General features: G+C 36.7%; 2 protein-coding genes across 3 annotated transcripts in view; one reads left to right on the top strand and one right to left on the bottom strand.

Annotated features, from left to right (window-relative positions):
* LOC132559920 (germinal-center associated nuclear protein-like) overlaps positions 1 to 12,464 on the bottom strand; it is a 47,450-nt gene extending 34,986 nt beyond the window's left edge. Inside the window, exons 1-9 of the mRNA XM_060224551.1 lie at positions 11,486 to 12,464; positions 11,130 to 11,333; positions 10,615 to 10,761; positions 10,238 to 10,318; positions 9,381 to 9,592; positions 8,560 to 8,731; positions 6,479 to 6,709; positions 1,928 to 2,017; positions 484 to 626 (exon numbers count right to left, since the gene is read on the bottom strand). Of these exons, the coding sequence (XP_060080534.1) occupies positions 484 to 626; positions 1,928 to 2,017; positions 6,479 to 6,709; positions 8,560 to 8,731; positions 9,381 to 9,592; positions 10,238 to 10,318; positions 10,615 to 10,761; positions 11,130 to 11,333; positions 11,486 to 12,446 (2,241 nt within the window). The 5' untranslated portion in view covers positions 12,447 to 12,464. The remainder of the gene's footprint in view (positions 1 to 483; positions 627 to 1,927; positions 2,018 to 6,478; positions 6,710 to 8,559; positions 8,732 to 9,380; positions 9,593 to 10,237; positions 10,319 to 10,614; positions 10,762 to 11,129; positions 11,334 to 11,485) is intronic.
* A 749-nt stretch (positions 12,465 to 13,213) lies between these two features.
* Positions 13,214 to 24,298, top strand: part of LOC132559923 (suppressor of tumorigenicity 7 protein homolog) — a 97,442-nt gene continuing 86,357 nt past the window's right edge. For both annotated transcript variants that reach the window (XM_060224553.1, XM_060224554.1), the window contains exon 1: positions 13,214 to 13,364. In XM_060224553.1, the coding sequence (XP_060080536.1) occupies positions 13,214 to 13,364 (151 nt within the window). The remainder of the gene's footprint in view (positions 13,365 to 24,298) is intronic.

A 24,298-nucleotide genomic window follows, 5' to 3' on the forward strand; every position in this document is an offset into this window, starting at 1 on the left:
AAAGGTGATCCACCTGGGGGTTCATACCAGGCTGTAACAAAGTAAACACACTAAACTTTACACAGAAATGAAAGTTCTTAACTAAAGGTGATCCACCTGGGGGTTCATACCAGGCTGTAACAAAGTAAACACACACTAAACTTTACACAGAAATGAAAGTTCTTAACTAAAGGTGATCTACCTGGGGGTTCATACCAGGCTGTAACAAAGTAAACACACATTAACACACACACACCACTAAACTTTACACAGAAATCATTCAGTTCTTGAATACAACAATTTCTCTATGTTGAAAGATTTTGATCAAATAAAGTGAATTAAAGAATGATTTCCACAGGAACTTTTGTTTTGATTTCTACTCTTAATATTACAAAATAATGTTACACCATCACTTAAAGGAACATTAAAACTACTGCTTATCTGTAACTCAACGCCTTGTAAAGTTACACCATCACTTAAAGGAACATTAAAACTACTGCTTACCTGTAACTCAACGCCTTGTAAAGTTTCAAACTGATGAAGACGTCGCTTTTCTTGCCGATCATATCGTTCCATCTCGGGACACATGTCAGGACAGTGGCCAACAAAAGCCTTTGCTGTAGCCAGACTCGACTGTTTTGTACGACCTGACAGAGAAGCAATCACAAAGTGTAAGAGAGTCAAGAGTTTGAACCAAATTTTACTGGTTGCAAATTTGTCCCAGTGTCTTGATATTCAAAAATGAAATATGCAGGGCAGTCCTAAATTGAATAACATACTGTACATGTATATATAGTTGAAAATGATTGTCTCGAAATCGCTGGAGTCCAACTTCCGTTTTGAGTCGAAATAATTTCCAAGTTTCAATTATTTTCCTACTATATCATGATAATTTTAGCTCGCATGACTCGTATTTCATGAAGTCAAAATTTTGCTTGAGTTGAAGCGATTTTTCAGTCTCTTTAATTGTAAAGCAAGTTATTTGTTGTCGCGAAATTAATTTTTGCCAAAACATTGGCTCGTCTTCTAACAAAATCAGTCAATGCATACACAGAGTAGGAAGTCAACTAACTGTGTGTAACACATGGCTGATTACTGTGTATCAGTCCATCGTACACACAACACTTGGTCTCTGGTAATCAAGTACCTGTTTAATTATCCAATCAAATATTGACTTCTTAATTAGTGTCACCATCGTGTAGCAGTGACTTACCTGTACGTTAAAAAAACATTTAGCTTGCTTGCATCTTTAGGAAGGATAAAAACGAAACTGTCAAACCAGCACAAACTTTTTGATGCAATCTGATCCCCACAATTCCGAGAGAAATTTATTTTGAGTTTGTTTACTAAAGATCTATAATCAAGCACTACGTCAGATTAAGTGTTTGGACCATGAACTATTGAAAGTATTTTTCATGGATAGAGTCTATCTGTGTATAATTTGTTAAATTTAGTGCTGGTACAATGTTTTCATAACAGGTAAAAACTTTCTAGTGCTGTGTTTTTCATCAGTTTATCTAATCGTAATCATATTGGTAAGATCTATAGCATCGTTTCTTGTAATGTATCAAAAGCAAATTTTAATTTCATTCTATTGTCATTCCGTAAAATATATCATGTATATGTCTTTGGTCAGTAAGGATATTGTACACGTGTGCCGGACATAACGATGTGAGTACAGATGTATTTGATTGGAGTTGTTATTACATGTTTTGTTGTTCAGATGTATAAACAATAAAAGGAGAAAGTAGAAATTAATAAATTTGACTATTAACAGCTATTTCAATATCAGATTACACTATGCTGTTCGTGTACTGTCGTAGCTTTGCCCTACTGTAATCAACATCAGGAAACTGATATCGTCAACCTTATGTATAAACATTGTTTGAGTCAAAATTTGGATGAATTAAAATATTTTAGGTTGGCTAGATTCGGAGTTATAACTTACCGTGTCTGACAACTTTGTCTCTTAGTTTGAGTATCTGAATTTTTTCGGCTACAGTATGTCCAATAGAGTTACTCAATGTCCGCAGGGAATCTGTAACAACAGATAAATACAGGTAAGATTAACGACAGTTATTCAATGTCAGCAGGGAATCTGTAACAACAGATAAATACAGGTAAGATTAACGACAGTTATTCAATGTCAGCAGGGAATCTGTAACAACAGATAAATACAGGTAAGATTAACGACAGTTATTCAATGTCAGCAGGGAATCTGTGACAACAGATAAATACAGGTAAGATTAACGACAGTTATTCAATGTCCGCAAGGAATCTGTAACAACAGATAAATACAGGTAAGATTAACGACAGTTATTCAATGTCCGTAGGAATCTGTGACAACAGATAAATACAGGTAAGATGAACGACAGTTATTCAATGTCCGCAGGAATCTGTGACAACAGATAAATACAGGTAGGAGAAACCTGAAAGTTTATAATATTAAAATGTAACAGTAAAGTAAAAATTGTTTCACTTTGTATATTAAGTCACACTGTGTAATAGGCCACTATATAGGTAGCAGTCCACAGTTTCTCGGTGTGGCCATGGGTGATTTTTTTGTTCATTAGATTACCCCATTATAAAGGATTTAAATAAAATTTAAAAAATAAATCATGGCTGCAATTGGTCTTGTAGAAGGGGACAATGTGGGGTTTCATTTTTTGTCAGAATAATATTTTAGCTTTGTGTTGGAGATTACTATTTGGGCAGTCTCGCATCTGTGTCTACGCACCAAAAACAAGCTTTACAGGAAGTGAAATTTTCACAGTATTTACATGTGGTCATGTTATGAAGAATTTCTGAGTTGGAATTTGCTGAAATGTAAGTACTTTGTTACCATGTCAGTGTTTTTGATTGTAAGACAGGTGTTAAGAAAATAAAATATTCTAGAAAGTTGTATTATGTTGGAATTAGCAGTATTTTTGAATCTACAGCATTTTTTCAGTAGGTAACCATGGCAATCACATGTCAGAAATCAGAGGAAAGTTGTTATTTACACAAATTTTATCTCTCTACTATTCATGTAATTGTTATGTATTTTATAAATATATACACATGTAATGATGTATTTTTCATAACCAAACTGCTATACCTGTATATCTCAAACATGACCAGTAATTTCAGGGGAAATGTAAATAAACAGTTTCTTGCTACCTATAAGTCCCCCCATGGTATTTCCCATGTTAAACCTGAAGGTGAGATGATAGAATGAAACATGGATGAAAGCGACATCATTTTATAAACATACCACAAAAATAAATTTCACTAAACAGGAGTATATTGTCAAAACTGATGTGTGTAATACAAAGAAACAATCCTACATGGACGACCATTTCTTAAGTATTACACAATATCTTCTCCATAGGATGTGATTTCCCCTCTATTTTACACAATATCTTCTCTATATAATGTGATTTCCCCTCTATTTTACACAATATCTTCTCTATATGATTTGATTTCCCCTCTATTTTACACAATATCTTCTCTATATGATGTGATTTCCCCTCTATTTTACACAATATCTTCTCTATATGATGTGATTTCCCCTCTATTTTACACAATATCTTCTCTATATGATGTGATTTCCCCTCTATTTTACACAATATCTTCTCTATATGATGTGATTTCCCCTCTATTTTACACAATATCTTCTCTATATGATGTGATTTCCCCTCTATTTTACACAATATCTTCTCTATATGATGTGATTTCCCCTCTATTTTACACAATATCTTCTCCATATGATGTGATTTCCCCTCTATTTTACACAATATCTTCTCTATATGATGTGATTTCCCCTCTATTTTACACAATATCTTCTCCATATGATGTGATTTCCCCTCTATTTTACACAATATCTTCTCCATATGATGTGATTTCCCCTCTATTTTACACAATATCTTCTCTATATGATGTGATTTCCCCTCTATTTTACACAATATCTTCTCCATATGATGTGATTTCCCCTCTATTTTACACAATATCTTCTCCATATGATGTGATTTCCCCTCTATTTTACACAATATCTTCTTATGATGTGATTTCCCCTCTATTTTACACAATATCTTCTCCATATGATGTGATTTCCCCTCTATTTTACACAATATCTTCTCCATATGATGTGATTTCCCCTCTATTTTACACAATATCTTCTCCATATGATGTGATTTCCCCTCTATTTTACACAATATCTTCTCTATATGATGTGATTTCCCCTCTATTTTACACAATATCTTCTCCATATGATGTGATTTCCCCTCTATTTTACACAATATCTTCTCTATATGATGTGATTTCCCCTCTATTTTACACAATATCTTCTCTATATGATGTGATTTCCCCTCTATTTTACAAGAATTCAGATTTGGTCTAGGTTAATTGAATGTTGCTGATTTTAGATAGATTATAAAATGTAGCGCTATATCAATCCTGTGTTAAGTGCTGCCAACACCTGTATATTAATACACCTGTATATTAATACAACTGTATATTAACTTTTTCTGTACTGTTATTCCTGTCCGGGTTCCGTACCGGATGTTGCTTTGAGGTGCAGCTCCGCACATGTGCGCAAAATGGCGGATTATTTGTGTTGCTTTCAGATGAGGTGTAAATTCTGCTGAAAAATGCAGGTAACCGTTGACCAATGTTCTCATCGCTGGTTGTTTTGTTAAAAGACTCATACATCTTTGTATTCATAACATTATACACAACTGACATCTGTCTTACAACCGAAAAATTGATGTGTTATCGTAAACAAACTGCGATCCATTGTCCTTAATACAGTTTTAGTGTGTGGTCTTCAAATGGGAATTTAATCAATTTATTTTGGTAACATCAGTCGTAAAAGCTTCAAAGTAAAGATATCTGTGAATAGTGAAAGATAACTATTATTGCTCATTTAATACTAAAAATTTCACTTTATATTGAGTACTACGTATGACTGAACGTTCGTATTAAATGCGCTTGCCGCCATGTTGTTTTCATTGGTGATGACACTGCGCAACATCTCGCTGGAAATTTAAACAAATTGGGTTACATGATGAAAATTGTGTACTTTTCACCTATCAAAATCTTTATCAAGTTGGGAAGTTGATAATTTGTGAAAAATTATTTGATAACTCATCCGTGGTCTGCTGTGACCAACTAATCGTAATGCAGGTAATATCAAGTTTCTTGTCGTGTGTACACGACAATGGGGATGAGGCTTCATATTTTTTTGTCGTGTGTACACGACAACAGGGACCAGGAGGCACATTTACGGAAAGATTTAAGACACCTGTATATTAAGACACTTGTTGGTTGGTCACATTGGGTGTCTCATAAGACAGGTTTGATTGAACAATGTAAATGGGGGAGTTTATACATATATTTAACCCTCTTCAGATAAAAAAAATGCTTAAACTGTTGACACAGATATTCAAACTGTATTCAGTTGTCACAGATATTCAAGCTGTATTCAGTTGACACAGATATTCAAACTGTATTCAGTTGTCACAGATATTCAAACTGTATTCAGTTGTCACAGATATTCAAGCTGTATTCAGTTGTCACAGATATTCAAGCTGTATTCAGTTGTCACAGATATTCAAACTGTATTCAGTTGTCACAGATATTCAAGCTGTATTCAGTTGTCACAGATATTCAAGGTGTATTCAGTTGTCACAGATATTCAAGCTGTATTCAGTTGTCACAGATATTCAAGGTGTATTCAGTTGTCACAGATATTCAAGGTGTATTCAGTTGTCACAGATATTCAAGCTGTATTCAGTTGTCACAGATATTCAAGCTGTATTCAGTTGTCACAGATATTCAAGGTGTATTCAGTTGTCACAGATATTCAAACTGCATTCAGTTGTCACAGATATTCAAGGTGTATTCAGTTGTCACAGATATTCAAGGTGTATTCAGTTGTCACAGATATTCAAGCTGTATTCAGTTGTCACAGATATTCAAGCTGTATTCAGTTGTCACAGATATTCAAGCTGTATTCAGTTGTCACAGATATTCAAGGTGTATTCAGTTGTCACAGATATTCAAACTGCATTCAGTTGTCACAGATATTCAAGCTGTATTCAGTTGTCACAGATATTCAAGGTGTATTCAGTTGTCACAGATATTCAAGCTGTATTCAGTTGTCACAGATATTCAAGCTGTATTCAGTTGTCACAGATATTCAAGGTGTATTCAGTTGTCACAGATATTCAAACTGCATTCAGTTGTCACAGATATTCAAGCTGTATTCAGTTGTCACAGATATTCAAGGTGTATTCAGTTGTCACAGATATTCAAGGTGTATTCAGTTGTCACAGATATTCAAGCTGTATTCAGTTGTCACAGATATTCAAACTGCATTCAGTTGATATAGAAAATCACACCAAAGACTCAGTTAGTAGCTCTTGTTTCATATCAAAAGTTTAGTTTAGATTGGAAACTGTTGATGTAATACCAACACCCTATAGAAACACCAACCATTTTTTTTATAATTGGTAAATACCTTTGCCAATGTTGACATCATCTGTAGAAGATGAGGGTGTCAATGGGGTTGGACTGGACTGTCTGGTACGTGTCACGGGACTACGTGCTGGTCTAGTCTGACCAACTGGACGCTTGAGTACCCTGTCCAGAGATCCACTGACCTCCCTGTTAACATCCGATGTGCCGGACATACTACTTAGCTCATCATCCACCTCACTCTTCATCCACTTGGGCTTGTCTTTTTCAGCACCTTATAGCACAATATAAAAATATCAACTGCTGTTCACACTATCACTTTAAAATAATGATATTGTACATTTACACCAAACTCCTGATCTATACAGGTACTTAATATAAGTGCAGGTTCTATATTAAATGTTTGTTTGCTGGATTCATCACTGTATATACAGGTCAAAGATAATCCTGTAGTAAATAGTGTCTACCTCACTGATCTATACAGGAACACCATCACCTCAGTAGTGTCTACCTCACTGATCTATACAGGAACACCATCACCTCAGTAGTGTCTACCTCACTGATCTATACAGGAACACCATCACCTCAGTAGTGTCTACCTCACTGATCTATACAGGAACATCATCACCTCAGTAGTGTCTACCTCACTGATCTATACAGGAACACCATCACTTCAGCAGTGTCTACCTCACTGATTGTTATACAGGAACATCATCACCTCAGTAGTGTCTACCTCACTGATCGTTATACAGGAATACCATCACCTCAGTAGCGTCTACCTAACTGATCTATACAGGAACACCATCACCTCAGTAGTGTCTACCTCACTGATCGTTAAACAGGAACACCATCACTTCAGCAGTGTCTACCTCACTGATCTATACAGGAACACCATCACCTCAGTAGTGTCTACCTCACTGATCTATACAGGAACACCATCACCTCAGTAGTGTCTACCTCACTGATCTATACAGGAACATCATCACCTCAGTAGTGTCTACCTCACTGATTGTTATACAGGAACACCATCACCTCAGTAGTGTCTACCTCACTGATCTATACAGGAACATCATCACCTCAGTAGTGTCTACCTCACAGATCTATACAGGAATACCATCACCTCAGTAGTGTCTACCTCTCTGATCTATACAGGAACACCATCACCTCAGTAGTGTCTACCTCATTGATCTATACAGGAACATCATCACCTCAGTAGTGTCTACCTAACTGATCTATACAGGAACACCATCACCTCAGTAGTGTCTACCTCACTGATCTATACAGGAACACCATCACCTCAGTAGTGTCTACCTCACTGATCTATACAGGAACACCATCACCTCAGTAGTGTCTACCTCACAGATCTATACAGGAACACCATCACTTCAGCAGTGTCTACCTCACTGATTGTTATACAGGAACACCATCACCTCAGTAGTGTCTACCTCACTGATCTATACAGGAACATCATCACCTCAGTAGTGTCTACCTCATTGATTGTTATACAGGAACACCATCACCTCAGTAGTGTCTACCTCACTGATTGTTATACAGGAACATCATCACCTCAGTAGTGTCTACCTCACTGATTGTTATACAGGAACACCATCACCTCAGTAGTGTCTACCTCACTGATCTATACAGGAACACCATCACCTCAGTAGTGTCTACCTCACTGATCGTTATACAGGAACACCATCACCTCAGCAGTGTCTACCTCACTGATCTATACAGGAACACCATCACCTCAGTAGTGTCTACCTCACTGATCGTTATACAGGAACACCATCACCTCAGCAGTGTCTACCTCACTGATCTATACAGGAACACCATCACCTCATATCCACAGTAGATTTGGGTGAATTGTTTTGCCAAAGGACACCATACTGTCAATGGTCTAAGATTCATGAGAAAGACAAATACACTGGGCTAGAATTGAACAACATGTATTATGTGAAGTTGAGCTGATTGAGGTATTACTGCCCTTTATACAGCAATATGAGTGTGTAGACATACACATGAATCAAATACAGCATCTATTGAACAGTGAAAGCTATTAAGTGTGTGGTTAGAAAAATTGTTATGTTACCAACTTAAGCACATCATCTTTTTTTTTTTCAGTACCTGTGGCCCGTCGTTTGCCAGAATCCCCTGCTCTACTAGTTGATTCCTCTGCCTGCTTTTGTCCAACAGGGGAGGTAACTACACTACCACTCTGACGCCTCCAGAAGATCTCCATCGGGTTGAGATTGCCATCTATCTTACTACCAAGGCGTTTAGCCCTTGCAGCTTCTTCCTGTCAATAGAAATTCCATATAAAATGTCAATGGAACCCAGATTAACAGCATTATCATCATTGGAATACACTTTATAAAGCTGATGTTAGAATTGATCTCTTGTTCACCCATACATCCACTGCCATAATACTGTAAATCACTTATACTTCACACACAATTTATTTTCACGTCACTATGCGAGGAGAGTCGACCGCAAATTCAAATCCTTTGTGAATATTTGTAGAAAGATAACTCTTGATCACATCCATGCTGATTCAGTTACAAATATCAGAGTCTATATATCTAACAGCCCATCATTGCGAATTTGAAGTAGTTTCCAGACCACCATTCACAACATCCTGTATTTGCGAATATGTCTGAAGGGGTAAGTTTGCAAAATAAAGTATTCACAAAATCTAAACAATTTCAGTACTTAAATCTAGAAGAAATCTGAATTTTGATAAAAATGAAATGCTTAGCAATATTGGGAATGGGAAAATGATATTTTTTAAACAATCTGGATAAATGCTAGTTATTGTAAGCAAGTGACTTATTGTAACTTAACCAGCTAAATTATTTTTGGCAATGCAAGAAACATTCATAGAGAAGCAAGTCTTAACTTGATCCAAATGAAAACAGATTTAAATTGTTACTGGTGTGTCAACATACATGTGTGTTGAAGTGAATTGTAGCCTGCTGCCGTTTTGGGTTTGGTAAAATCCTTTTCACTTGGCCGAACTTAGTGAAGTGACTTTTCAAGCTCATACTATTATTACATTTAGCTGGAACGTTCCTACACACTATCACAACCTTGTCAGAAATATCACTAGACACAGATGACAGTCGCCGTAACATAGTCCTCTTTGCCCTCGGAGCTTCATCTGAAAATAAAACACGATTCAAAACCAAACTTTATTCCGAAAGATGAATTTTCGTTTTCAATCATGTCTCGATCATTGAGATGTTTGCCAGGACCATCAAATCAGTCGTTTTAAAGAATCTGAGTGACTGGACTGGCAAACATCTACTGGCAAACATTATAGAATTAAAAAGCGGTTCACTTCAAATCTTTTTATCAATACTTGACATATGTAAATACAAAACAGAGCCCTTCACCCAAGAAAAGCATTTTATGAAATTAACATGAGGCCCTACGGATAACCATCACTCACCTGCTATTTAACATTTTTCACAATTACAATAATATTTCAATGTCTTCAAAGTCTCCAAGAAGAGGTCAGGATAATTTCTTTTCACAAAAATTCATCTCAGAAACCTACCATCCAAATATGGTTCTTGGCCTTAAAGGTAATTGAGAAGAAGTTGATATTGGACAGACAACGGATGCCACACCACAGCTTAGGCTAAGTGACCTGATCATGAGGAAATAAGAAATTTAGTTTTTAGTTCTGAAAAGCTTTCTATTTTCACTTAATTAGTCTGATTTCCTGTTCAATTGTGGATTCAGTAAAAACCTGAAGCTGTGGAAAACAATACAAATACCAGATATAGATACAATTTATTACCTGTGTCATCACTTGTTTTCCTTCCCAATTTGCGAGTGTCACTAGTCCTGTCCTTGCCAAAAAGACCCTGGTTTTTGTCATCTTAAAATTCAATGTGATTTGTGTGATAAAGCGAGAACAAATTTTTTAACGTTCCAGATGTATTTAATTTAGACATTATTTACTGAATTAAATATATTCACTCCTAAATAACAATCACAATATTATAAATAATTCTTAAAAATGTAGTGATGAGAAAAATTTGCTTGTTAATGCCAACACAGAAGGCTGTCTTAAAAATGTTTTTAACATCCAATTTGATAACAGTCTTTGAGTTCAATGTTGTTACTTGTAAATGAGACACTTTTTAAGTTCAAAAGACACCTGGACACCATTACCTGTTTTACCAAAGAGATGAGTGGAAGAGGAAGAGCTCCCGGTGGAGACATTAGTGCCAGTCAAACACTGACCATGTGAAGGCATGGCTTGGTCCTGTGTTCCTGTGGGAGTCCTGTCAGATCCTGATCCTTTACAATCTTCTCCACCTATACAGATGTAGAAATATTTATTTACTAATGAAACAAGATCTGTTATTGATTAATCTTTCAACATAAAGACAATGAGAGGTACAAGTGAACTCAAACAGATAATTCAGTCAAGTTCAAATCTTTGTTATTACATTTCAAACTCCATCTAAAATTAGCTAAATGCACTAAAGCTATTAGTGCTGAAATAAAGGTATTTCAGTGTAATCTATATCAAACTATATCTACACATAGCCGAGTGATGCTGTCAGAATTATATACACATATCAAAGAAGAGTTTGTAAAACTAAAATTGAATTTAACACAACAATCCTTTACATCAAATATGCTATATTCATATACACATGTAAAATCAAGATTGATCTTACCTTTTGACAGTGTTGTCTTGGTGATGAAAGTTGTTTTAGGGGGCTGTAGCTGTTTGGAGAGATTTGATGGAGGACTGGCAGCATTTCCTGTAGGGACTTTACCCTCAGATCCACCGAACACAGATCCTGAACTGGTCTTAGAAGCACCTCCAAACACATTGGTTGTAGTAGTGCCGCCAAACAGGCTGGCTGTAGAACCAGTTTCTGTAAAATGTGTTACATCTCAAACACTCATCTCTACTGTATGAAAATACATGTACGAGAGAAAACATTTTTAATAAGAATTTTGGAATGTTTATTTTCAGACCTATTTTACATTTTAACTCAAGACATTTGACCATGTGACATATTAATACCTTTACTTTGTTGTCCAGGAGCTGTTTGTCCCTGTGGTACTGTGCCAAATCCTGTTGTACTTCCAAAGGCTAAGGTAGTCTGACCACCAAATACAGATGCGTTACCCTGCCCAGTGGCAACTAATGTTGAACTACCCTGGCCAGTGCCACCAAAAATTGAACTTCCTTGGCCAGAGCCACCAAACATTGAACTGCCCTGGCTGGTGCCACCAAATGTTGAACTTCCCTGGCCAGTGCCACCAAATGTTGAATTTCCTTGGCCCGTGCCACCAAAGACTGAACTTCCCTGGCCAGTGCCACCAAATGTTGAACTACTCTGGCTAGCGGCACCAAATGTTGTGCTTCTCTGGCTATTACTTGTGCCACCAAATGCTAAATTGCTCGGAGCAGCAGTACTGAAAGCAGAAATGGTTTGATTGGAGCTAGTAAGTACAGAACCACTGCCCTGTCCAGAGCCACCAAGAGGCTCTAAAATAGTGAGATTTGTACCCCCAAATAAAGATGTTGCTGTAGTTTGGCCACCTAATGTACTTGCAGTTCCTGAACCACCAAATATTGATGATGAAGTTGCCACATTACCAAAACCTGATCCACTGGATGTCTGACTTGAGATAAAAGCTGATGAATTGTTTATGAGACCAGTTCCAAAGGCAGTTCCAGCTCCAAATGTTGATTGGCTGGTGCTCATGGTTACACCAAATGCTGATGAATTTGTGGTTGTACGAAACACTGAAGAACCACCAAATGCTGGTGTACTTGTAGATGTACCAAAAATTGATGAGGATTGTGTTGTACTTCCAAATCCCATTGGTGTCTGGCCTGCTGAACCAAATGTTGATTGCCCATTTGTGCCAAACCCAGGACCCTGCCCAGTGCCATAGGTCTGTTGGTTTTGTCCAGTTGCCTGCCCAAATGCAGATCCAGCACTAGACTGACCAAATCCTGCCCCTTGTCCAAACATTGTGTCACAACTTCAGATGGACAATGGCCTAAACATCCAGTATTTCCTTCCAGACTCCTATGAACAAAATCACAACATTTACGCATTTTTATCTTTGCATAGTTTAAATGTATTGATTCAAGCAAAAAAATCAAAGGGAAAGGGTATTTCTGCTTTCACTTCAAACTCTCCCGCGTGATATAACATTTTCTTATTTTAACAGAAACGTTCTAGCATCGTCTTTCTAGGAAACAAACTAATTAATTCAAGTGATACTTTCTTATTACTCCCATGAAAGATAATTCAATATAGGTGTTGACAATGAAACCAAAGGGACCAATAGGTTCCTGCTGTTTCCCCATAGGTTAAGCTGCGAAAAGTCGAGTGAAACTGACGTCTTTAGTAAACCCAGGGACGTGTAAACCAGATTACTGCATAAATGACATGAACAGTTAATTAATCACAATTATACTTAAACCATATAGCTGCATTCGTGTATTACACATCAATATGGTTGGTGTTTAGTAGATTTTGGGAAAATATAAATAAACCCGCGATCTCGCACCTTGCAACTTGAGAAAAATATTGATGTTCCGCCGATAGTAGGTTCACAGAGAATATTATTTTATACTTTGATTAAAATATAACGCGCTAAATCATACACAACAGATATTTTTTTTATTAAAAACCACAATGTTAACAAATCACAACCAGTCGATGTTTTATCAGAACTAGGAAATAGAATGTCTATTTGTAATTTATTCAGTGCGGGTCTTGGTGTACCCAATATGGCGGGTTTCCTGTCGAGGTGCTTGGAAAAAGTAAAATCGTGGATCCATTGGTCTTGGACCTATCTATGGGCTGTTTGGTTCATGTTGGTAATCTTTGTCGTATATATTCTTCGAGGGCCACTGAAGCTGAGCGAAAATTTGTCTTATGGTAAGAAATGTAATGCATTTTTATGCCGAACGTATGGTGATGTTCCACGTACGTTCTGATCGCTTAGCTACAGCATCTGTATGTTGCTGAATCTAAGCTTTATGTCACGACTTGTTTCACATATTGATATGATGTGTATCGTCCCATCATTCCAGAGAAGCTTTTGCGATCTAAGTGAATGTGTCTTGATAGTGTTTCATTGATTGTGTACATGCTTTGGCCTTAGTAAAAAAAGGGGGAAAAATGAAACCTCCAAGACATTACAACTGATTATTGGAACATATGATTCTGCATACATACATGTGAAATACGTACAATGACACTGGTATCAGGAAACATAACTCCTCTGGTGATACACACTTCTAAGTTATGTACCTGATGGCATTTGCTTTTTCAATTTCCTGCAGTACAGTAATGATAGACAAGTTGGGGAATTCAAAAATAAACTAATATGCACACTGGCCTATTACTTTAAACTTCGCTTTATCATTTTTTTGTGGAAGTCACATTTATTTAGTCATGAAACGTCATAACTGTAAAAATAAAATACTAGAAATAAATACATTATTTTCAGCCTATATGATGGGATAGTACAATTAGCATGGTGGCAACTGTTACCTCAAGTTGCTAAATTCTTGAAGTAAACATCATGTCATAAATTAATGCGACTTTTAAAAATGTATTCCAAAAGTTACGGTCAAAATGATGTTGGCTATTTTTCCAACAAACCCATACCCCAATATTGGCATATGATAGGCCGGTATGCAAATTTGTGGTTTTTCCAGACCTGGTAAAGAGGTAAACATACCTTTGGATTTGTGAAATGAAAAAGGCATTGAAAGCAATAGTTCCAGAGATGTTTTTAATTACTCCTGTACACAGGTATATTTTGTGAACCCACCAGTAAATTTGGTAACTTTATTCAAATTATACATATGGACTGGTAAGTCTGTTGACAGTATAAAATGTGACCTTATGGCTTTTCATGTTATTGTGTCCAATAAGAATGCACACCTGCAATGATACAGCTTTATCTGTGAAATGGTGCATGTCACAATGCACATTTTTCAGTTAGATTATTTTCAATAATATGAATTATGACAAAGCCATGTGGAGCGAGCATAGCGTTAATTATCACTGATGTATTTCGTTGTGGTAGACAAACTTAACAAAATATTTGGTGACAATATTTATTAACCTAAAGTTTAATGAATTTTTCCTTCCTTGAATGCTGTATTTATTTGACTAGTTCAAGATGTCTTGACTTCCCTAGTTTATTCTTTTGGACATTCTTGAAATGTTTCAATTGCTTAGTCTCATTCAACCAGACCCTTGTTGTCTGCACATGTACTGAAGTATCTTGGTGAACAAGACTTTTTGATGCTATGCCTGTGAGGTTGCTACGTGGCATTGGTGCAATGCATTACTGGGACACCCACTTTCATGTCACAATGAATGATAGTTTGAATGAATATTTTCCAACTTTCAATTTTTTTCTGGCACGATAGTGTTGTCTTTAGGGTTTTGCAAATGGCCCACCTTGCTATAATACACCTTAATAATATTTAATGCTGATTTTAAATGGAATGCACAAGACAATTGCAATACAACAACTTGGTATCCAAACGATACAAGGTGCCATTTCAATTGTTTGGGGAAAAAACCCACATTTTGAAGGGGTATTGATTTGGGCTACGTCTGTCCATGCATCCATGGAAGATCATTTTCCAGACCAGTTCATAATAATTGCTCAAAAATGTGTAGTTATCAAACTACTAATGTAATAGTGCCATTTGATACTGTTTCTGTGACCATTGAAACAGATATGCTAAATCACAAAGAACAGTTTTTCCAGACCAGTTCTTCTTAGCCGTTTAAGATAATTACTTTAAACATTTTACGTTTATCAAGCTTGTTCTCTTGTAGAAGTTCACCAAGTTACAAAAACATTCAAAATTATTGTGATAAAATTTGCCAAAGAAAACGGTAACCATAAAGCCGCTAGTCATTTCAAAATTCAAAGAAAATGTGTGCAGAGATGGCTGAAAAATGAGGAAAAATCAGAACCAAAGGAAAGCAGCGTCGTAAAGTGAAAAATTTGGACATTGACAACAAACTTATGACTTGGTTAACAGACTGGCGAGAGAAGGGAGTCTGTGTAACTGGAAAAGCACTCAGGGCTGAGGCATTACGGCTTCATAAACTTAATGGATGTCAATCTTTTAAAGCTTCTAGGGGATGGTTTCGCTTGAAACGGAGACATCAAATTTCTATGAGAAAGACTACCCTGTATCTGCAATCATTAATTGGGTGGATTATTTCTTGTGATTCATTACTCGCATGAGGAGACTGTGTAATTATGAACATCGAAATATTGGCAATATAGATGAAACGCTGGTTTGGATGGAGATGCCTGGGAAATCAACCCTTGAACCAACAGGAGATAAAACTGAGCATTATGTCAACTGGACACGAGAATGCGGAATCATTTCATACTAATGGGAAGTAACCCTTACAGACATAGTTCTGGAGTTCAGGTTAGAAAATTCTGTGCCAAGACTAAGACTTACATAGCCACATGGGTTCCAAACTGCCGCAGCTTCACCTCCTACTGCTGATACCTGGGTATCCACTCAGAAAGTTAGGAACAATCTCCATGATGCTGGTTTAAGATCACATATACCAGCAATACAAGTTCCCTTAACTGCCGATCATGCTAGAGACCGCTTTGTCAATTAGATGGGGCTGTTTAGGAGTGGGAACTAGTTCTTTTTACAGAGAGTCCAGATTCTGTCTTCACCATTAGAGGCTTTATAGAGTATGGTAACAACATGGGGAGAGATTCCAGGTGTTAACATGGGGAGGTAATACTGTGGAACCGATATGGCAGAGGTTTAGTGACGATGTGCTGTGGCAAGTGGTGTGAGAATTGGCCTCCATGTCTCTGAAATCATGGTACTGATACAGTCATCTTGACTGTGATTGAATCCGTGCATTTACCAGAACTTATGCTGGAGCTATTGGCTCTGACTTTATGGACAATAATGCTATGCCACATAGAATAAGGGTGACTGAGCAGTATTGAACGCAAGAGAATCATTCAATGAATGGATTACCCAGCCTACTTGCCAGATCTAAATCCCATCAACCTGCTGCAGACAGCTTTTCCTGCCAGAAATGTTCAGGAAAGGATGCTTCAGAAGCTGGAAATGACATTGGTATCCTGAAAAACCAGATACAATCTCATTCTGGGGATGTGCGGACAAGCTCCACACTAGTGATTCAATACTATTGTTGATACTTATTTAGTTTTGTTCAATTTCAGTTTTTGTTAATACCTTGTTCGTCCCAATTTTGTTGTTACAATTTGTAATTCTTTTCATGTGCCTCATTTTCTGACTTATTAGAATTTTTGAGTGCTGATGAGTTAAAAGGCAATCAGTTTTTTTTCTTCAAAACTAATTGAAGTATAAACCCAGTAAAATATTTGTGTTCAGATACGCCCAAAAATAAACGTGATCTTTTGCAAAATATGAAGAGAATGATATCCGACTTGTGATCATAAACCATTTCAAACTCCATATACACTTGTTCTTGTTGCTTGTTTTGTTCAGAGATGTGATGTTACATTTGATGGATTACATGTATACTATTCTTTTCCAATGGAGAGGATTGCATAGAAAAAACTAAACTGAACTAGAAATCTGATGTTCATCATCCTATCAACTCCATGTCCTACCACTGTCATACTCATGTCTTACTCCTGTCCTACTCCTGTCCAACCCCTGTTCTACTCCTGTCCTACTCCTGTCCAACCCCTGTCCTTCTCCTGTCCTACTCCATGTCCTACTCCTGTCCAACCCCTGTCCTACTCCTGTTCTACTCCTGTCCAACCCCTGTTCTACTCCTGTCCTACTCCTGTCCAACCCCTGTCCTTCTCCTGTCCTACTCCATGTCCTACTGTCCAACCCCTGTCCTACTCCTGTTCTACTCCTGTCCAACCCGTCCTACTTCTGTCCTACCCCTGTCCAACCCCTGTCCTTCTCCTGTCCTACTCCATGTCCTACTGTCCAACCCCTGTCCTACTCCTGTTCTACTCCTGTCCAATCCCTGTCCTACTTCTGTCCTACCCCTGTCCTAGTCCCGTCCTACTCCTGTCCAACCCCTGTCCAACCCCTGTCCTATTCCTGTCCTACTCCTGTCCAACCCCTGTCCTACTCCTGTCCTAGTTCTGTCCTACTCCTGTCCCACCCCTGTCCTATTCCTGTCCTACCCCTGTCCTACTCCTGTCCTACCCCTGTCCTACTCCTGTCCTAGTCCCGTCCTACTCCTGTCCAAACCCTGTCCTACTCCTGTCCTAGTCCTGTCCTACTCCTGTCCAACCCCTCAGGAGTAAGGAAAATGGCTTTCACTGCTGCCAATCACTTAATCCTTGACATGTTTAATCAGAAAATTATGTTTTAACAAATTTAATGTTGGGAGAGTGGACACTGATAACAAAACCATATATGTTCTATATATAGAGTTATTCCCCTTCGTACACATGCTTGAGAACAATGTTGATATATTTACAGCAGATTATTCAGGCTCTTCAGTTTTGAACAAGAATATAAATAAGGTCTGACTTTTTCCAATCTCTCTACAATATAACCCCCTGTGTAACTACATAAATAGTTCTACTCTCATTAATTTATGTGTAATACACAATGTATTTCTGTACTAGAATGAAGAAATATTGTGAATTATGAGATTTTCACATGTTAGATAGCAATAATTTATATCAGACCATGGAATAATTTTAGTTCATTATAATTTGATAAATGGGTATCACACATGCAGAATACAGGATCATGTTTTTTATAACATTTTGCATTTTTGATATTTCTTTAATTGGTTTGTTCATAAATTCCTTAAGAAATACAGTTTTGTTTTCATGTTATCACTTGAATCATTCACTATTTTTAGCTCACCAGGTCCGAAGGATTTAGGCCCTATGGGTCCCCTGGGACAGGAGGGGCAGGGCTCTATAGGGGAAATATAGCAAATTAATTAAAATACTTCTTCTGTAGAAATGACAGTATCCGATTGCAATTTGATGTGAAGCGTTCTTTGGTGAAGGTGACTTGTATAATTGGTTTTGCTGACTCTGTAAGGCGGGGGAGTGGCAGATAATAGAAATAAATACAAACTTTTAAGATTGAAGAAAATTCAGCTTAGTCAGGTGAGCAATACTGGTCTTATAGGCCTCTTGTATTATTTGCCTCAATATATGTATGTTTTCAAAGAATCCTTGAAAGTAATGTTAACCAAATACATGTGCTGGTACTATACATGCAGAATATATACATTGTGATAATATGCTGATTATTTAGACAATCAAATATTGTAAATTGTCGTTTTACTGGTAAGTGAAGGGAAATAACTCTTTCTCTATCCAAGTTATTCTCCACCAGGAATTCGATATCACTGGTCAGATTCATTGCTCAGCATTAACGTTTCACTACTAACAGTCGGGCAGATGATTTCCTAAGATTAACCTGTGGTGTCCTAGTGCTAATCTGACTTGACTTAAATAATATTTGTTGCTGACCAAACTGTATGGTCTGAGAAATCAGGTGAAATCTTTCAAGGACAGAATCCCAATGTATTAAAGGTGAGTGCATGTGTTGCGTGTGTGGGGGCTGCAAAATGTTTGTGTAAGCTGCAATTCCATGTAATAATTTGGAACTGAAGACGACTTCATAATGCTACCTCACTAAGGCGTATTGCAGAAGGCAAGTAGCAGGACATCCCACCCTGTCACAAAATACATACGAAAGGTCAACCGGTGCTGCTGGATATTAAGTAGGGAATTAGCAGTGATATGATCATGTAAATAAACTGAAGCTAACTTCAGGGTGCTATGACACAGAGGTATACCGCAGAAAGCATCCAGCAGGACACATCGCCCAGTCTCGTACTGACAACAGGCAAACCAGTCATTAAAACACACGTTGCAGAATATTGAACAGGAAGATGTAACTAATGAGACATTAAAAGTCTTGCTCATGGAGGCAACTTAGGGCTGAAAGTGAGGCAATGTGAAGGGAGACAAAAAGAAATATAGAAAAATAGAGATCTCAAGTTTAATCGCCTCTTAAGATCATGTAGTGGGGGCACCAGGTACAATTCCTGAGCCTTATCTGCAGGTTAATACCCCTGGATATGACATGAGATTTTATCTCTGAGATATATCCTAGAATCTTTACCACAAGTCACTGACTTAAATTGTACAGGAAAATATTCGCTGAGAGTTTTAGCTTTCTTTTAAAACAGTGTCTTTTCTTTCATTGTTAGTAGGTAAATGTCAAACTTCATTAACGGCTTCCCTATATACAGTAAGAATTAATGTTTCAGTGATACTGTTATAGAGTGATGTAGGATTTATAGGTAGTTCTACAGGAACAGAAATAGATGTGGGTGGGCTTATTACCAGTCATGAACTTTTGCCAGAGAGATTCCCTGATTAGTGGTATAGAATGTTAGACCTTGAACAGGAGAAAATGTCCAAACCTGTGTATTGATCTATGTTGTTGAAGTGTTGTAGATATTTGTAATGATTACGTCAGTGAGAGTGTTACTGTTGCAGAGAACTAGGGCTATGATAGCTCTGAGTCTCAGGATTGCAAAAAAAGACACACAAGAGAATAGCAGATTTCAATACAGATTCAGAATTAGATACAGCAGAGCTTATAAATGAATTCAATTGCAGCTAAGGAACTTACATTTTGCAACCGAGTTTGGCAACTGAGGAAATCAAAAACCTACATTTGAATGTGCATTAGCATTAAGATTGTAATTGAAGGAATTTCCTATTTTTCAAATATCAGATGAATCAAAGAGCATCAAGTACATGTGTTTTGACCATGCCACCATTAATAATAATCAGATAGTCATATTTTGCAACTATATGTTTGTCAGGCATGTATTCCCTATGTAAAGAGTTTTCCAATGTCATTGTCATACATAGTGTGTGATGGGCCTCCTGCATGCTGTTGAATCAGATGGCATCCAGCAACTACAAGGAATCACCCAGTTTTAAATGGATGTTCAATAAACCCAGCATACAAACTAACATTGAAGCCATACCATGATCAAGATGACATGTTGTATTTTCATTAATTAAGTCTTTTTACCTTTTGATGAAAAGACCAATTGTTTTAGTTATGTTTCTTATTATTATTATTCTTCCGAATTTGTGGGTTCATAATCTTTTAAACAGTAAGGGATAGACTTGTAAACTATATAGTATGTTATGGAAGTACATCTGAACTTGTTAATTTCACATTTTTAAGTAGGTCAAAAAACCAATATGGCCACCATGACACAATTATCAGAAATTCTAAAACAGCAATAATTCGAAAACCACTTGTCCTTCAAATTTGCTACATTTATATTTGATGTAGATGAGCGTCATATCTTAAGTTTTTTTATACATGTTAATAGAAATTCTTTCAAATAAAAAAGCTTCTCTGTCTGTCTGTTCGTACATCCATTTCTTTTGAACGCAACTCCTCGTAAACTAATGGCCAGATTTTCATAAAACTTGCTCAATGTCACTAATACAATGGTTTAATGTGCATGAAGGGGCAATTTTACGGTTCATTGATTTTTTTTTTGTAAGATTTATGATACAGACATGTTAAAAGAGATAATTAAAAGGACCAATCTTGATCTTTATATTTTGTGGCAAGTATATTGTGTCCATGGCACTCTTGTTACTTTTTCACAGCAGTTCAATGCAGAATGTCAATCCGATCATTTCATGTCCTCATTTCTTCTGTGATGTCTTTCTTTGAGTTAACGTTATTCTTTAAAATTCCCATAGTTCAATGTAAAGTGCATACAAAAAGCTTGAACTAGAATTACTCCAAGATTCTATGATGAAATTTTGTTAAATTGTTATGGAATAGGTTTGGTAATGTGTGTGATTTTTAACCTTATTGGAAAAACAAAATAGCTGCCATGACGACATATTTGATTTTTGCCCTAACGTCAATATCTCAATAATGATGTGACATTTTGAAATCATCTTTGGATATGTTCTCGTAGGACATCTTTTGTAAAATGTCAACTTAAGGTTTCAGTAGGGTCAAAGTTCAAAAGTGCAAATTAGGGTACCAAAATACCAGAAACTTTTCAGGTTTGGAAACACCTAGAGACTTGATATCTAATAAATATAAAGTTAATATGATTGTCTATAACTGTTGGTAGTATGGATGACCTTGACCAACTTTCAGGGTCACAGGCATCAATCATGTAAAAAATTCCTAAGGATTCAATTTAATATTTTAAGAGGTAAACAGTTGTGAAATTTCCTTAAAAACTCCTGTGGTCCTATGGACACATATTATTGATAACAATAAGTAGTGTTTACCAAAATTTCAACTTCTGTTTTTTTTGGTACAGTTCAAAAGGATGAATCCTTTTGTACTTTGATTTCATACCTATTGCAGGCATTGCTTTTAATTACAGGCCCAAATAGGTGAAAAGTCCGTCGAAATTGTCTATGAAAATTTCTAGTTGTACCTGTATCAATTTTACCTGGATATGGAAACTGACCTACCCTTGTCTCTATTATCTGTCTTTATCATTTAAGTTGAACATATTTACAACAAAACAACCTCTGATCACTCTATTGCAACAAAGTGGAATTTGTTGTAATCTGATCTGATGGGATTTTTTTTATGATGACAAATTATTGGTTTGTTGTTTGAAATAATTTTTGCAATCATTGATAACCTCTAAGTCCTAGACTTACAATGGGGTGGAAAATGGATGTGTAATTGTGTTTTGTCTGTTGATGTTCAGAGTGGTTAATGATTTGTTAAAGACATTTTTCTATTAAGTGTGAACTCTTATGGTCGGTGTGTCATTGGATTGCCAGATAACCCATGGAATGAGTCACAGGCCCAGCATGTCTGTTTTGTGGGAGTTTTGTCAGATGAGTGGTTGGTAAGGCAGAGGAAGTTGCTTTTATTGATCTTTACAAGTTGAGCTCATGCTACTGTAGGACTTTGTACACTCATAACAAGTACAACACGCACAGTATAATGGTCCTATCAAGTACAACACACACAGTATAATGGTCCTAACAAGTACAACACACAGTATAATGGTCCTAACAAGTACAAACACACAGTATGATGGTCCTCACAAGTACAACACACACAGTATAATGGTCCTAACAAGTACAACACACAGTATAATGGTCCTAACAAGTACAAACACACAGTATAATGGTCCTAACAAGTACAAACACACAGAGTATAATGGTCCTAACAAGTACAACACACACAGTATAATGGTCCTAACAAGTACAACACACACAGTATAATGGTCCTATAAAGTACAACATGCACAGTATAATGGTCCTAACAAGTACAACACACACAGTATAATGGTCCTAACAAGTACAACACACAGTATAATGGTCCTAACAAGTACAAACACACAGTATAATGGTCCTAACAAGTACAAACACACACAGTATAATGGTCCTAACAAGTACAAACACACAGTATAATGGTCCTAACAAGTACAAACACACAGTATAATGGTCCTAACAAGTACAAACACACAGTATAATGGTCCTAATAAGTACAAACACACACAGTATAATGGTCCTAACAAGTACAAACACACGCAGTATAATGGTCCTAACAAGTACAAACACACGCAGTATAATGGTCCTAAAAAGTACAAACACACGCAGTATAATGGTCCTAACAAGTGCAAACACACAGTATAATGGTCCTAACAAGTACAAACACACGCAGTATAATGGTCCTAACAAGTACAAACACACGCAGTATAATGGTCCTAACAAGTACAAACACACGCAGTATAATGGTCCTAACAAGTACAAACACACGCAGTATAATGGTCCTAACAAGTACAAACACACGCAGTATAATGGTCCTAACAAGTACAAACACACGCAGTATAATGGTCCTAACAAGTACAAACACACGCAGTATAATGGTCCTAACAAGTACAAACACACAGTATAATGGTCCTAATAAGTACAAACACACAGTATAATGATCCTTAAAACACATTTGACAAAAAGCCCACTAAGATCTATAAAGCATTATCAACATATGTGCTGATTTGTTTGTGTAAAGGCATACAGCATGTTGGCTATGCTTATCATGATCGAGTACTGGTGAGATATAATTATATCTCTATGGACTGAAGTCACATGTTGAATGGGTTTATGACCTGCAGTTGTAAACATTCATACATCCATAATCTACAGTCACATGATTCTGTTTAAGTTTATATAAAACTACCTGTAAACATTCAGTCACATGAACACAAGTGATATATATGTTTACTTGTATGGATTGATGTGATCGAGGTGTTTCTTGTAACCTTTGTTTAAATACATATAGAAAAGTTGATATGGAAGTGTTAACTTAATTGCTAGATATGTATGTTACTTAAAACCTGTAGTAATATTTCTATGTATTAGTTGCAATGTATGCACTAGATGTTCGGTGCATTCTATCAAACATGTTACTTTTCCCTTTCCCACCCAGATATGATCGAACAGGATTTTATTTTTCTGTCTTTGTCTCTCTGGAGATCTTGCATAATTAAAAGAAAATGCTATTTTCTCCATGTGCTCCTTTGTTAACCATGCCACCATGTTCTATCTTAACTCCACCTTCCAATTCTCCTGTCCATTGTACTGTAGCAGCAAGTCAGACATGGAAGAAAATTTGTCATAATTAAAATTCCAATAAAGCTGCTAGCTTGTAATCTGTATTGTATGGGGCCCAAATCAGTCCATCATGTCCTCAAGATACCCAGACCAACAAAGGAGATCTACAGTAGGATACAGGACGAGGGAGAGTCCATGTGGAGCTGAATGTATTGGCTTTCAATAT

Source organism: Ylistrum balloti, unplaced genomic scaffold, assembly GCF_031769215.1.
Source record: "Ylistrum balloti isolate Yb309-2 unplaced genomic scaffold, AGI_CSIRO_Ybal_v1 Utg370996, whole genome shotgun sequence".
Lineage (NCBI taxonomy): Eukaryota > Metazoa > Mollusca > Bivalvia > Pectinida > Pectinidae > Ylistrum > Ylistrum balloti.